The sequence below is a fragment of the Leptidea sinapis genome, chromosome 27 (assembly GCF_905404315.1).
Source record: "Leptidea sinapis chromosome 27, ilLepSina1.1, whole genome shotgun sequence".
Classification (NCBI taxonomy): Eukaryota; Metazoa; Arthropoda; class Insecta; order Lepidoptera; family Pieridae; genus Leptidea; species Leptidea sinapis.
This window is the reverse complement of record NC_066291.1, coordinates 8,297,114-8,312,517: the sequence shown is the minus strand read 5'-3', so window position 1 is coordinate 8,312,517 and position 15,404 is coordinate 8,297,114. Positions and strand designations below refer to the sequence as shown.

The window sequence follows — 15,404 nt, the reverse complement described above, 5'->3', positions numbered from 1 at the left end:
AGTGGGCCGCAATCGCAGAGGAGATCGAGGCATTTCATCGGCCTCAAGACAAAATGTGCCAGTTTTTTCGTTTAGATTACGACTACACTGAGGTGTCTGCTTGGTGACAGTGCCCAGTAACAACACTGATAAGTATACATAGAATTTTACTATTCAGTGATCGGGCTTCATTTCTAGAATTCAATGCCTAAATTAATGCTTTGGAATAGTTTAAACCTGTTGAGTTGCCCCAGCGTTTAAGTGCTTTTGTTGACATAGGTTCTTCAACCTGTGTCGAATGCCGCTTCACAAATAGAGCTTATGATTTCATCGGCCATTTTAATGCCCGCTAGCGTATACCCGCGAATTCGTCCGCGTACACACATAACTGAGCACTTAATATTAAGTAAATAAAACTATCGCAATATTTTTTATATATAGGCCAAGTGTCTAAGGTTTAAAACTTAGAGGACTTAATTCAAAGCTGTCCAGCAGTTTATTTGTGATGCGCGTACAAATAAAAAACAAATAATAAATAAACAACTGACTTCAAATACGCTATCCCAAAACAATACATATAATATGCACTAAAAAGTATAAAAATAATTGCGTATTTTATACAATCTAATTAATTAATCTAATTCTAGTTAAAATTATTGTTATTTTCGGAATCGGTGTCCTTCTGCCGCGAGCCGCTCTCGCCTCTTCACTACTCAAATACATCTCACCTATAACTACATTAGTTACAAACTTATCTTGGATGACATCGACTCCAAAAACTACAATAAGTAATCGTAACTAGACTTAGATTAATTAATTAGATTGTATCAAAATACGCAATTGTTTTTATTCTTTTTAGTGCATGTTATATCTATTGTTTTGGGATAATGTATTTGAAGTCGGTTTTTATATTAAATATATTTTATTTTTAGTGAATTTAAAGTACACTAACTTACAATTTGTCTAAATATGTGTTGATATACAACATTTTTCAATGCGGTAATGAACGTAAGCACTGTGCAATTAGATTACAGACAGTTAGAAATTCTGCCACAGATCGCACCCTTACGGTAAGTCGTTAATGAGTCTCATATTCGACTACGACAATTACTTGACCATAACTATGTTATGGTAGATGACTTAAATATCATAGTTCATAAAAAAGATTCGGCCGAGTATCGTTAATTTGCTCCTAAAAATTTAAGAGTTCCATTACTTTATCATGGATTCCGTAATTAGAACTTAACCAAACTCCCGCCAAACATCGTTTGAAGTATATCCTTTCCAATAAAAAAATAATCATCGAAATCGGTTGGCGCGATATTGAGTTATTGGCAAATTAATCATCTAAATTTGCTATACGTATGTATAGCAAATTTAAGACTTTTATGGTTTTCTCATGGATGCTGGTTGCGCCAATTAGCTTCATTGCGTAGAATGAAAGGGCTAACTTGGATCGCGGCATTATTCGCGAAGCGACCGTGAGGAGTATACGTCGACCCCCGCATCAAAAAACGTGCGTCCGATGCGCGCGCGCGCCGCTACTTCATATTATAAACTCTTTATTTAATATTTTGAGCTCTTCATTAATTTAAAAATAAGCTGTGTCTGTGGTGTAATAAAGTGAAGGACGTCCTGGCGAGGCCTGCAGAAGATATCAAGGTTAGTCCCTGGAATTTTACTGCTTTGAGCTAATTGGTATTACTAGGAGACGAACCCCGCTACCTTTCTTTCCATACAGTCCACTCAAAAAAATCTTTTAGATTACCCGCGCGACCATTTTGGCCCTTCAGACCCGTATCCTAAATCCTTTTAATATCCTTAAAGCCACGTGCCATTCGCATAAAATATTGCATCACTAGATACCATTTTCATTTAATTTATGTTTTATATTGACCAAGCATTTGTAACTAACTAGTTAATATTAATATACGCATTTCTTAATTGTACATAGTACATACCGCATCGTATTTTACCTATTTATTTTAATAAATAGCATCATTTTATGTACGTTTACTCGTAACATTTATTGGTGGTATTGCATAGAACATAATCAAATGTTAGGTTTTACCACGTCGCATTTATTTAAATTAACTAAATAACTTATGCTCTTTACTTGGTCAACGCATTTTTATTTAATATTCATTCCGCAACCGTTTTTATTTAGAATAGACATACCTAATATACCTACCTTTACTAGTCTTATTATTATACGAACCGCGCCCTATTACGATAATTTGAATCTACCTTCATAGTCTTATTAACCGTACGTTCATATTCGTTCCACAAATTTATAGTGGGTACTTGTAAATTTTGGTTGTTTACATTTATTTTAATACATTGCATAAGAATGTCGAAGTCACAATTGATGCAAGTAGCTATATTGGAAGCCAAACTTGCGGCTTATTTTGAAAGGATCCAAGGCATTTATGATTTATCACGAAATTTAACCGATGACACACTTATCGAAAAATTTTTGACCCAAACGTCGGGGGTTGATTCGATTCGATTAAACTTCGTAAAGGTTTTAGACGATTTAAATCGCATCCAAATGGAAATTGACCCTGCATGCGTGCCCGGGTATAAAAAACTTATCGCATTTGAAGAGATTCTTTGTAATATACAACGTCAAGTTTCATTAAATAAACCGAAAACGGCAATGAACATTCAAGGCGCTGATAATTCATTATTACCTCGGAAAGCTAACCTCCCCCCTATCGAATTAAAGGGATTTGACGGAGACGTACGCAACTGGCCAATCTTTTTTTCTAGTTTCAAGGATACAATACACAATAACCCCTCACTTTCCAAGTCGGATAAATTATACTATTTAATTGGTAAGTTAACTGGCAAAGCGTTGTCAGTGTATTCAGACATAACTCCGTCACCTGATAATTATGACATTATTTTTTAGGCTCTAGTCGATAGGTATGAGGATAAGAGGCTTTTGGCGACCGCGTATTTAGACACTATTTTTGATTACAAACCACACGCCACTGCTAACGCAAACCAGCTGGAACATTTCGTCGATAAATTTGCATCGTCTGTGTCGGCCTTAAGAAATTTAAAATTAGATGATATAAGCGACTTTATTTTATTGTATATTGCTCTTAAAAAGGTCGACAGCGAAACTACTCGCGCATTTGAAATGAATAAGCGTAATTGCGATATTCCAAAACTCGTAGATTTTATTGTTTTTATTCGCGATCAAATAAAAATATTGCAACGTCATAGCTCATTAAATACGAAGTCCAAATCACAATCAAACCTTTCAACTTCATCTAAAACTATTTTGAAATCATTTGTAACTAATAATAATAACAGTAATTCCTGTATTGTTTGTTTTTCGAAAACCCACAATCATTATTACGATTGTGCGAGGTTTCAGAATATGACGCCTCGCGAACGGTTTAATATTATTAAAAATAATAAATCGTGCATTAATTGTTTAAGTTTACGACACACTGTTTAGGTGTGTAAATCGACAAACGTATGTAAGCATTGTCAATATAGGCATCATACTATGTTGCACTGGATCGATAATAAAAACCCAGTAAATCGAGCAACAGTCACTCCTACACATGAGCAGGCGGCTCCGGGCGGTGAGGCTGTATCTTCCCCACCCGCGAGTACTTCAGCTCGGGCGAACCTGTTTACGCTCGGCGCGAAGAACGTTGTGCATCGACGCTCTGAAGTTGGCCCGTCCGCTTCAGCTGATATTATTGATAACACTACGAGTGATGTTGTGTGCGCTATGTCAAGCGCTGTACAGACCTCCGCTCGTAGCGGGAACGTTTTGTTAGGTACGGCCTGCGTGAAAGTACTTTGTAAAGATGGTTCGCAAAAACAAATTCGCATTTTAATTGATATGGGTTCACAAAATCATTTTATTACGAAACAGTGTTGCAAACGATTAGGACTTCGTACGAAACATATAGATTACTCACTTTCTGTTAAAGGTATTGGCGACAAAGCATACCCAATAGGGAGCTATACTAATTTAACTTTAATATCAAGTTATGAGTCGGGCTACTCGCTACATATTAATCCATTTGTATTGAATAAAATATCAAACAATTTGCCTTCGGCAAAAATAAATACATCATGCCTTAGTTATTTACAAAATGTTACGCTTGCAGACCCGGAGTACAATGTACCCGGTCATATCGATTTATTACTTGGATCCGAAGTTTTTACGGAAATCTTGCGATCGAATAAGGTAGTTGGCCCGCCCGGATATCCGGACGCATTAGAGACGGCGTTTGGTTTTATTATAATTGGTTCCGTAGAAAATATTCAAATTAATAATTCTGTACAAAAACAAAATTCTATTTGTAGTTTTTTCACATCGACTGAGGATTCTCTCGAACATTTAGTTAATTGTTTTTGGTCTTTACAAGAGGTGCCTTCTGCTAAGTACTTGTCACCTACTGAACTTCAATGTGAAAACTTTTTTAAAAATAATACGACACGTGACAGCACCGGCCGATTTATTACGGCATTGCCTTTCAACCGCGACCCCTCGTGTTTAGGGGATTCTTTAATTTCTGCACAACGTCGTTACGAAAATTTAAATCGAAAGTTAAATTTGAGTCCTCTTTTACGTAAAGCGTACGACAGTGTTCTTCGCGAATATTTAGCTAGTGGTATTATTGAACCCGCGCCTCCAGTGAAAGAGGGGGATTAATTTTATGTCATTCCGCATCATGGTGTTTGTCGCTCAGACAAACTTACCACCAAGCTCCGTGTAGTGTTGGACGCGAGTCACAAGACTACGACAGGCATTTCATTAAATGACTGCTTGCATTCAGGTCCTAATTTGCAACCCGATCTTACAACAATTATTTTAAATTTTCGTCTTTATAAAATAGCATTCACGGCAGATATCAAACAAATGTTTTTAAATCTTATTTTAAGAAATTCGGATAGGCGTTTTTTAAATATCTTACATCGTTTTGAAAAAGAACTTGATACAAAAATGTATAATTTTACTCGCGTTTGCTTCGGCCTGCGTTGCAGCCCTTATCTTGCCATGCGCGCCGTGAGGCAGCTCGCGGAATTGGGCGGATTTAATTTAGTTAAATTTGTCAGTAATTCAGCAGAGGTTCTAAATGCCATACCGCAAGAGAATCGATTGTCAAGCAGCGTGAATTTTGACAATGATGATTCATTAAAAATTTTGGGGCTAAGTTGGTGTCCACGCGAAGAGGTTTTTCGCATTGCTATTAATTTTACTCCGCGGCCTGAATGTACTAAGCGTCTTATGTTATCGACAGTAGCTAAGCTGTCGGATATTAATGGCTTTTGTGCACCTGTTATTTTATATGCAAAGTTATTAATTCAGGCATTGTGGATTTCGAACGTCGGGTGGGATGATCCACCACCAGAAAATATTCGTACAGCGTGGGCAACCTTTAGGCAGGAGTTGCCATATTTACATAATTTTGAAATTCCGCGTTTCTTTGGTATCGATAGCGCCACACATCGCGTTATACTTTTAGGTTTTTCGGACGCTAGCGAACGAGGCTACGGTGCCGTTGTATATTTTTGTGTTGTTATTCCAGATGAACCTAACCGCAATACGTTGGCGATGGCTAAGAGTCGCGTTGCGCCTACACGTACGGTCTCGTTAGCTAGACTAGAGCTTTGCTCTGTGCTACTTATGGCACAACTTTTTAATTTTATCCGTGATTCTATAAAGTCGCATTGTAAAATCCATGACGTGTTCGCTTTTACAGATTCGTCGGTCGCATTATATTTTGGACGCATTCGTCCCCGCATCGGTTTGATACTTTTACCGCTAACCGCATTTCAAAGATACAAGAGTATCTCGCGCCTAAACATTTTTATCACGTCGAGGGTAAGCAAAACCCTAGCGATTGTATTTCTAGGGGTTTAACTCCTGCTCAATTATTAGTTCATGCACTTTGGATGCATGGCCCACCGTGGGCAAGAAACGATCCATCGTCATGGCAAAAGTTTTGGATTATGGCTGGGCGTGATATTGTACGAAAACGCTTTCGAGCTTGTAACAAGTGCTTCAGAGCTAATCCATGTGCACAGAATCCGTACATGTCAGTGTTACCGGCACCCCGCGTGAACGAAGCGAAGCCATTTTTAAATACTGGTGTTGACTATTGCGGTCCCTTCTTTATTTTGATAAGTAGGTACAGAGGTGCTCGTAAAGAAAAGGCTTGTCTTTGTCTTTTTATATGTTTTGTTACTAGAGCAGTTCATTTAGAGCTAGCAGTTGATCTTAGTACGGAGTCGTTTTTACGTGCGTTCAAGCGTTTTATTTCACGACGCGGTGAGTGTCTTAATTTATTTTCCGATAACGGAACGAATTTTGTAGGTGCAAAAACTCATTTTGATGAGTTACATAAATTCTTAAAGTCGAAGTCATTTTGTGCATCCTTTAACGATGAAGTTGTAAACCGAGGCATTAATTGGAAAATGAACCCACCCAGCTGCGCACACTTCGGTGGCGTCTGGGAAACACACATACGTAGTGTCAAACTCCACCTTAAACGCGTCATAGGTGAAACTTTACTTACCTATGAAGAAATGTATACTTTACTCACGCAAATCGAGTGCGTGCTTAATTCACGTCCTCTTACTGTTTTAAGTTCCGATCCCGCTGAACCGGTCGCTCTAACCCCTGCTCATTTTTTAACGTTAGAGCCATTAGGTACGTTTCATTCTGGACCAAACATAAAAACTAATATTAATTTGTCACAGCGTAAACAGTTATTAGACAACTTGCTCCAAAGTTATTGGAATCGGTGGCGGAATGAGTATCTCCATGAGCTACAAATGGGATCAAAATGGAATACTGTTACGAACCCGGTGAATAAGGGTAGAATTGTTATAATTAAAGTGGATAATTGTCCACCACTTAGTTGGCCGCTCGCCATGGACGACGTCCATTGAAGACGTCCACCCAGGTTCGGATGGAGTCATTAGAGTTGCGAGTGTGCGTACAAAAAATGGTTCTTACCATCGACCAGTAGCAAAGCATTGTCCTTTGCCCACTCAATATACTTACTCTTCTTTTTACATTCGTCACTTGGACGAATCCGCATTGTAGGTTAAGTTATATCTTGTTTTATTTTCAATTTTATTCATTTCTTCAATATAAGCGCGCGTGATGCATCTTTTTATTTTATTTTTTTTTGTTTTGTTCAATTTTTGTATCGTTAATTGTTTTTTTTTTCTTTTTCGCGTTTCACATTCCTTTCCTTTTACATCCTTTCCTTTAGGGTACACCCTAAGGCTGGGGGGATGGTTGCGCCAATTAGCTTCATTGCGTAGAATGAAAGGGCTAACTTGGATCGCGGCATTATTCGCGAAGCGACCGTGAAGAGTATACGTCGACCCCCGCATCAAAAAACGTGCGTCCGATGCGCGCGCGCGCCGCTACTTCATATTATAAACTTTTTATTTAATATTTTGAGCTCTTCATAATTTACATTAATTTAAAAATAAGCTGTGTCTGTGGTGTAATAAAGTGAAGGACGTCCTGGCGAGGCCTGCAGAAGATATCAAGGTTAGTCCCTGGAATTTTACTGCTTTGAGCTAATTGGTATTACTAGGAGACGAACCCCGCTACCTTTTTTTCCATACAGTCCACTCAAAAAAATCTTTTAGATTACCCGCGCGACCATTTTGGCCCTTCAGACCCGTATCCTAAATCCTTTTAATATCCTTAAAGCCACGTGCCATTCGCATAAAATATTGCATCACTAGATACCATTTTCATTTAATTTATGTTTTATATTGACCAAGCATTTGTAACTAACTAGTTAATATTAATATACGCATTTCTTAATTGTACATAGGTCATACCGCATCGTATTTTACCTATTTATTTTAATAAATAGCATCATTTTATGTACGTTTACTCCGTAACATTTATTGGTGGTATTGCATAGAACATAATCAAATGTTAGGTTTTACCACGTCGCATTTATTTAAATTAACTAAATAACTTATGCTCTTTACTTGGTCAACGCATTTTTATTTAATATTCATTCCGCAACCGTTTTTATTTAGAATAGACATACCTAATATACCTACCTTTACTAGTCTTATTATTATACGAACCGCGCCCTATTACGATAATTTGAATCTACCTTCATAGTCTTATTAACCGTACGTTCATATTCGTTCCACAAATTTATAGTGGGTACTTGTAAATTTTGGTTGTTTACATTTATTTTAATACATTGCATAAGAATGTCGAAGTCACAATTGATGCAAGTAGCTATATTGGAAGCCAAACTTGCGGCTTATTTTGAAAGGATCCAAGGCATTTATGATTTATCACGAAATTTAACCGATGACACACTTATCGAAAAATTTTTGACCCAAACGTCGGGGGTTGATTCGATTCGATTAAACTTCGTAAAGGTTTTAGACGATTTAAATCGCATCCAAATGGAAATTGACCCTGCATGCGTGCCCGGGTATAAAAAACTTATCGCATTTGAAGAGATTCTTTGTAATATACAACGTCAAGTTTCATTAAATAAACCGAAAACGGCAATGAACATTCAAGGCGCTGATAATTCATTATTACCTCGGAAAGCTAACCTCCCCCCTATCGAATTAAAGGGATTTGACGGAGACGTACGCAACTGGCCAATCTTTTTTTCTAGTTTCAAGGATACAATACACAATAACCCCTCACTTTCCAAGTCGGATAAATTATACTATTTAATTGGTAAGTTAACTGGCAAAGCGTTGTCAGTGTATTCAGACATAACTCCGTCACCTGATAATTATGACATTATTTTTTAGGCTCTAGTCGATAGGTATGAGGATAAGAGGCTTTTGGCGACCGCGTATTTAGACACTATTTTTGATTACAAACCACACGCCACTGCTAACGCAAACCAGCTGGAACATTTCGTCGATAAATTTGCATCGTCTGTGTCGGCCTTAAGAAATTTAAAATTAGATGATATAAGCGACTTTATTTTATTGTATATTGCTCTTAAAAAGGTCGACAGCGAAACTACTCGCGCATTTGAAATGAATAAGCGTAATTGCGATATTCCAAAACTCGTAGATTTTATTGTTTTTATTCGCGATCAAATAAAAATATTGCAACGTCACAGCTCATTAAATACGAAGTCCAAATCACAATCAAACCTTTCAACTTCATCTAAAACTATTTTGAAATCATTTGTAACTAATAATAATAACAGTAATTCCTGTATTGTTTGTTTTTCGAAAACCCACAATCATTATTACGATTGTGCGAGGTTTCAGAATATGACGCCTCGCGAACGGTTTAATATTATTAAAAATAATAAATCGTGCATTAATTGTTTAAGTTTACGACACACTGTTTAGGTGTGTAAATCGACAAACGTATGTAAGCATTGTCAATATAGGCATCATACTATGTTGCACTGGATCGATAATAAAAACCCAGTAAATCGAGCAACAGTCACTCCTACACATGAGCAGGCGGCTCCGGGCGGTGAGGCTGTATCTTCCCCACCCGCGAGTACTTCAGCTCGGGCGAACCTGTTTACGCTCGGCGCGAAGAACGTTGTGCATCGACGCTCTGAAGTTGGCCCGTCCGCTTCAGCTGATATTATTGATAACACTACGAGTGATGTTGTGTGCGCTATGTCAAGCGCTGTACAGACCTCCGCTCGTAGCGGGAACGTTTTGTTAGGTACGGCCTGCGTGAAAGTACTTTGTAAAGATGGTTCGCAAAAACAAATTCGCATTTTAATTGATATGGGTTCACAAAATCATTTTATTACGAAACAGTGTTGCAAACGATTAGGACTTCGTACGAAACATATAGATTACTCACTTTCTGTTAAAGGTATTGGCGACAAAGCATACCCAATAGGGAGCTATACTAATTTAACTTTAATATCAAGTTATGAGTCGGGCTACTCGCTACATATTAATCCATTTGTATTGAATAAAATATCAAACAATTTGCCTTCGGCAAAAATAAATACATCATGCCTTAGTTATTTACAAAATGTTACGCTTGCAGACCCGGAGTACAATGTACCCGGTCATATCGATTTATTACTTGGATCCGAAGTTTTTACGGAAATCTTGCGATCGAATAAGGTAGTTGGCCCGCCCGGATATCCGGACGCATTAGAGACGGCGTTTGGTTTTATTATAATTGGTTCCGTAGAAAATATTCAAATTAATAATTCTGTACAAAAACAAAATTCTATTTGTAGTTTTTTCACATCGACTGAGGATTCTCTCGAACATTTAGTTAATTGTTTTTGGTCTTTACAAGAGGTGCCTTCTGCTAAGTACTTGTCACCTACTGAACTTCAATGTGAAAACTTTTTTAAAAATAATACGACACGTGACAGCACCGGCCGATTTATTACGGCATTGCCTTTCAACCGCGACCCCTCGTGTTTAGGGGATTCTTTAATTTCTGCACAACGTCGTTACGAAAATTTAAATCGAAAGTTAAATTTGAGTCCTCTTTTACGTAAAGCGTACGACAGTGTTCTTCGCGAATATTTAGCTAGTGGTATTATTGAACCCGCGCCTCCAGTGAAAGAGGGGGATTAATTTTATGTCATTCCGCATCATGGTGTTTGTCGCTCAGACAAACTTACCACCAAGCTCCGTGTAGTGTTGGACGCGAGTCACAAGACTACGACAGGCATTTCATTAAATGACTGCTTGCATTCAGGTCCTAATTTGCAACCCGATCTTACAACAATTATTTTAAATTTTCGTCTTTATAAAATAGCATTCACGGCAGATATCAAACAAATGTTTTTATATAAGTCGGCCTTAAGAAATTTAAAATTAGATGATATAAGCGACTTTATTTTATTGTATATTGCTCTTAAAAAGGTCGACAGCGAAACTACTCGCGCATTTGAAATGAATAAGCGTAATTGCGATATTCCAAAACTCGTAGATTTTATTGTTTTTATTCGCGATCAAATAAAAATATTGCAACGTCACAGCTCATTAAATACGAAGTCCAAATCACAATCAAACCTTTCAACTTCATCTAAAACTATTTTGAAATCATTTGTAACTAATAATAATAACAGTAATTCCTGTATTGTTTGTTTTTCGAAAACCCACAATCATTATTACGATTGTGCGAGGTTTCAGAATTTGACGCCTCGCGAACGGTTTAATATTATTAAAAATAATAAATCGTGCATTAATTGTTTAAGTTTACGACACACTGTTTAGGTGTGTAAATCGACAAACGTATGTAAGCATTGTCAATATAGGCATCATACTATGTTGCACTGGATCGATAATAAAAACCCAGTAAATCGAGCAACAGTCACTGCTACACATGAGCAGGCGGCTCCGGGCGGTGAGGCTGTATCTTCCCCACCCGCGAGTACTTCAGCTCGGGCGAACCTGTTTACGCTCGGCGCGAAGAACGTTGTGCATCGACGCTCTGAAGTTGGCCCGTCCGCTTCAGCTGATATTATTGATAACACTACGAGTGATGTTGTGTGCGCTATGTCAAGCGCTGTACAGACCTCCGCTCGTAGCGGGAACGTTTTGTTAGGTACGGCCTGCGTGAAAGTACTTTGTAAAGATGGTTCGCAAAAACAAATTCGCATTTTAATTGATATGGGTTCACAAAATCATTTTATTACGAAACAGTGTTGCAAACGATTAGGACTTCGTACGAAACATATAGATTACTCACTTTCTGTTAAAGGTATTGGCGACAAAGCATACCCAATAGGGAGCTATACTAATTTAACTTTAATATCAAGTTATGAGTCGGGCTACTCGCTACATATTAATCCATTTGTATTGAATAAAATATCAAACAATTTGCCTTCGGCAAAAATAAATACATCATGCCTTAGTTATTTACAAAATGTTACGCTTGCAGACCCGGAGTACAATGTACCCGGTCATATCGATTTATTACTTGGATCCGAAGTTTTTACGGAAATCTTGCGATCGAATAAGGTAGTTGGCCCGCCCGGATATCCGGACGCATTAGAGACGGCGTTTGGTTTTATTATAATTGGTTCCGTAGAAAATATTCAAATTAATAATTCTGTACAAAAACAAAATTCTATTTGTAGTTTTTTCACATCGACTGAGGATTCTCTCGAACATTTAGTTAATTGTTTTTGGTCTTTACAAGAGGTGCCTTCTGCTAAGTACTTGTCACCTACTGAACTTCAATGTGAAAACTTTTTTAAAAATAATACGACACGTGACAGCACCGGCCCATTTATTACGGCATTGCCTTTCAACCGCGACCCCTCGTGTTTAGGGGATTCTTTAATTTCTGCACAACGTCGTTACGAAAATTTAAATCGAAAGTTAAATTTGAGTCCTCTTTTACGTAAAGCGTACGACAGTGTTCTTCGCGAATATTTAGCTAGTGGTATTATTGAACCCGCGCCTCCAGTGAAAGAGGGGGATTAATTTTATGTCATTCCGCATCATGGTGTTTGTCGCTCAGACAAACTTACCACCAAGCTCCGTGTAGTGTTGGACGCGAGTCACAAGACTACGACAGGCATTTCATTAAATGACTGCTTGCATTCAGGTCCTAATTTGCAACCCGATCTTACAACAATTATTTTAAATTTTCGTCTTTATAAAATAGCATTCACGGCAGATATCAAACAAATGTTTTTAAATCTTATTTTAAGAAATTCGGATAGGCGTTTTTTAAATATCTTACATCGTTTTGAAAACGAACTTGATACAAAAATGTATAATTTTACTCGCGTTTGCTTCGGCCTGCGTTGCAGCCCTTATCTTGCCATGCGCGCCGTGAGGCAGCTCGCGGAATTGGGCGGATTTAATTTAGTTAAATTTGTCAGTAATTCAGCAGAGGTTCTAAATGCCATACCGCAAGAGAATCGATTGTCAAGCAGCGTGAATTTTGACAATGATGATTCATTAAAAATTTTGGGGCTAAGTTGGTGTCCACGCGAAGAGGTTTTTCGCATTGCTATTAATTTTACTCCGCGGCCTGAATGTACTAAGCGTCTTATGTTATCGACAGTAGCTAAGCTGTCGGATATTAATGGCTTTTGTGCACCTGTTATTTTATATGCAAAGTTATTAATTCAGGCATTGTGGATTTCGAACGTCGGGTGGGATGATCCACCACCAGAAAATATTCGTACAGCGTGGGCAACCTTTAGGCAGGAGTTGCCATATTTACATAATTTTGAAATTCCGCGTTTCTTTGGTATCGATAGCGCCACACATCGCGTTATACTTTTAGGTTTTTCGGACGCTAGCGAACGAGGCTACGGTGCCGTTGTATATTTTTGTGTTGTTATTCCAGATGAACCTAACCGCAATACGTTGGCGATGGCTAAGAGTCGCGTTGCGCCTACACGTACGGTCTCGTTAGCTAGACTAGAGCTTTGCTCTGTGCTACTTATGGCACAACTTTTTAATTTTATCCGTGATTCTATAAAGTCGCATTGTAAAATCCATGACGTGTTCGCTTTTACAGATTCGTCGGTCGCATTATATTTTGGACGCATTCGTCCCCGCATCGGTTTGATACTTTTACCGCTAACCGCATTTCAAAGATACAAGAGTATCTCGCGCCTAAACATTTTTATCACGTCGAGGGTAAGCTAAACCCTAGCGATTGTATTTCTAGGGGTTTAACTCCTGCTCAATTATTAGTTCATGCACTTTGGATGCATGGCCCACCGTGGGCAAGAAACGATCCATCGTCATGGCAAAAGTTTTGGATTATGGCTGGGCGTGATATTGTACGAAAACGCTTTCGAGCTTGTAACAAGTGCTTCAGAGCTAATCCATGTGCACAGAATCCGTACATGTCAGTGTTACCGGCACCCCGCGTGAACGAAGCGAAGCCATTTTTAAATACTAGTGTTGAGTATTGCGGTCCCTTCTTTATTTTGATAAGTAGGTACAGAGGTGCTCGTAAAGAAAAGGCTTGTCTTTGTCTTTTTATATGTTTTGTTACTAGAGCAGTTCATTTAGAGCTAGCAGTTGATCTTAGTACGGAGTCGTTTTTACGTGCGTTCAAGCGTTTTATTTCACGAGGCGGTGAGTGTCTTAATTTATTTTCCGATAACGGAACGAATTTTGTAGGTGCAAAAACTCATTTTGATGAGTTACATAAATTCTTAAAGTCGAAGTCATTTTGTGCATCCTTTAACGATGAAGTTGTAAACCGAGGCATTAATTGGAAAATGAACCCACCCAGCTGCGCACACTTCGGTGGCGTCTGGGAAACACACATACGTAGTGTCAAACTCCACCTTAAACGCGTCATAGGTGAAACTTTACTTACCTATGAAGAAATGTATACTTTACTCACGCAAATCGAGTGCGTGCTTAATTCACGTCCTCTTACTGTTTTAAGTTCCGATCCCGCTGAACCGGTCGCTCTAACCCCTGCTCATTTTTTAACGTTAGAGCCATTAGGTACGTTTCATTCTGGACCAAACATAAAAACTAATATTAATTTGTCACAGCGTAAACAGTTATTAGACAACTTGCTCCAAAGTTATTGGAATCGGTGGCGGAATGAGTATCTCCATGAGCTACAAATGGGATCAAAATGGAATACTGTTACGAACCCGGTGAATAAGGGTAGAATTGTTATAATTAAAGTGGATAATTGTCCACCACTTAGTTGGCCGCTCGCCATAGTTGAAGACGTCCACCCAGGTTCGGATGGAGTCATTAGAGTTGCGAGTGTGCGTACAAAAAATGGTTCTTACCATCGACCAGTAGCAAAGCTTTGTCCTTTGCCCACTCAATATACTTACTCTTCTTTTTACATTCGTCACTTGGACGAATCCGCATTGTAGGTTAAGTTATATCTTGTTTTATTTTTAATTTTATTCATTTCTTCAATATAAGCGCGCGTGATGCATCTTTTTATTTTATTTTTTTTGTTTTGTTCAATTTTTGTATCGTTAATTGTTTTTTTTTCTTTTTCGCGTTTCACATTCCTTTCCTTTTACATCCTTTCCTTTAGGGTACACCCTAAGGCTGGGGGGATGGTTGCGCCAATTAGCTTCATTGCGTAGAATGAAAGGGCTAACTTGGATCGCGGCATTATTCGCGAAGCGACCGTGAAGAGTATACGTCGACCCCCGCATCAAAAAACGTGCGTCCGATGCGCGCGCGCGCCGCTACTTCATATTATAAACTTTTTATTTAATATTTTGAGCTCTTCATAATCTACATTAATTTAAAAATAAGCTGTGTCTGTGGTGTAATAAAGTGAAGGACGTCCTGGCGAGGCCTGCAGAAGATATCAAGGTTAGTCCCTGGAATTTTACTGCTTTGAGCTAATTGGTATTACTAGGAGACGAACCCCGCTACCTTTTTTTCCATACAGTCCACTCAAAATAATCTTTTAGATTACCCGCGCGACCAGATGCCATTGTTAGATCTGGACCACACGT

General features: G+C 38.3%; 1 protein-coding gene and 1 pseudogene across 1 annotated transcript; both read left to right on the top strand.

Moving 5' to 3' along the window:
* The first annotated feature begins 3,584 nt into the window (after positions 1 to 3,584).
* On the top strand, positions 3,585 to 5,547 carry LOC126972918 (uncharacterized; annotated as a pseudogene).
* Positions 5,548 to 9,207: 3,660 nt separating this feature from the next.
* LOC126972917 (uncharacterized) lies at positions 9,208 to 14,467 on the top strand. Its single transcript, XM_050820017.1, has 3 exons — positions 9,208 to 9,330; positions 11,197 to 12,196; positions 14,463 to 14,467. Exons 1-3 carry the CDS (start codon positions 9,256 to 9,258, stop codon positions 14,465 to 14,467), a joined length of 1,080 nt encoding a protein of 359 aa, XP_050675974.1. The 5' UTR covers positions 9,208 to 9,255.
* Positions 14,468 to 15,404: the final 937 nt, after the last annotated feature.

Bases quoted from the DNA above. Each gene is read 5' to 3' on its own strand.
- LOC126972917 (XM_050820017.1), top strand. From the start codon at position 9,256: ATGACGCCTCGCGAACGGTTTAATATTATTAAAAATAATAAATCGTGC. The intron at 9,331-11,196 runs GTTTAGGTGTGT...CACACTGTTTAG, and splicing joins GTTTAAGTTTACGACACACT to GTGTGTAAATCGACAAACGT.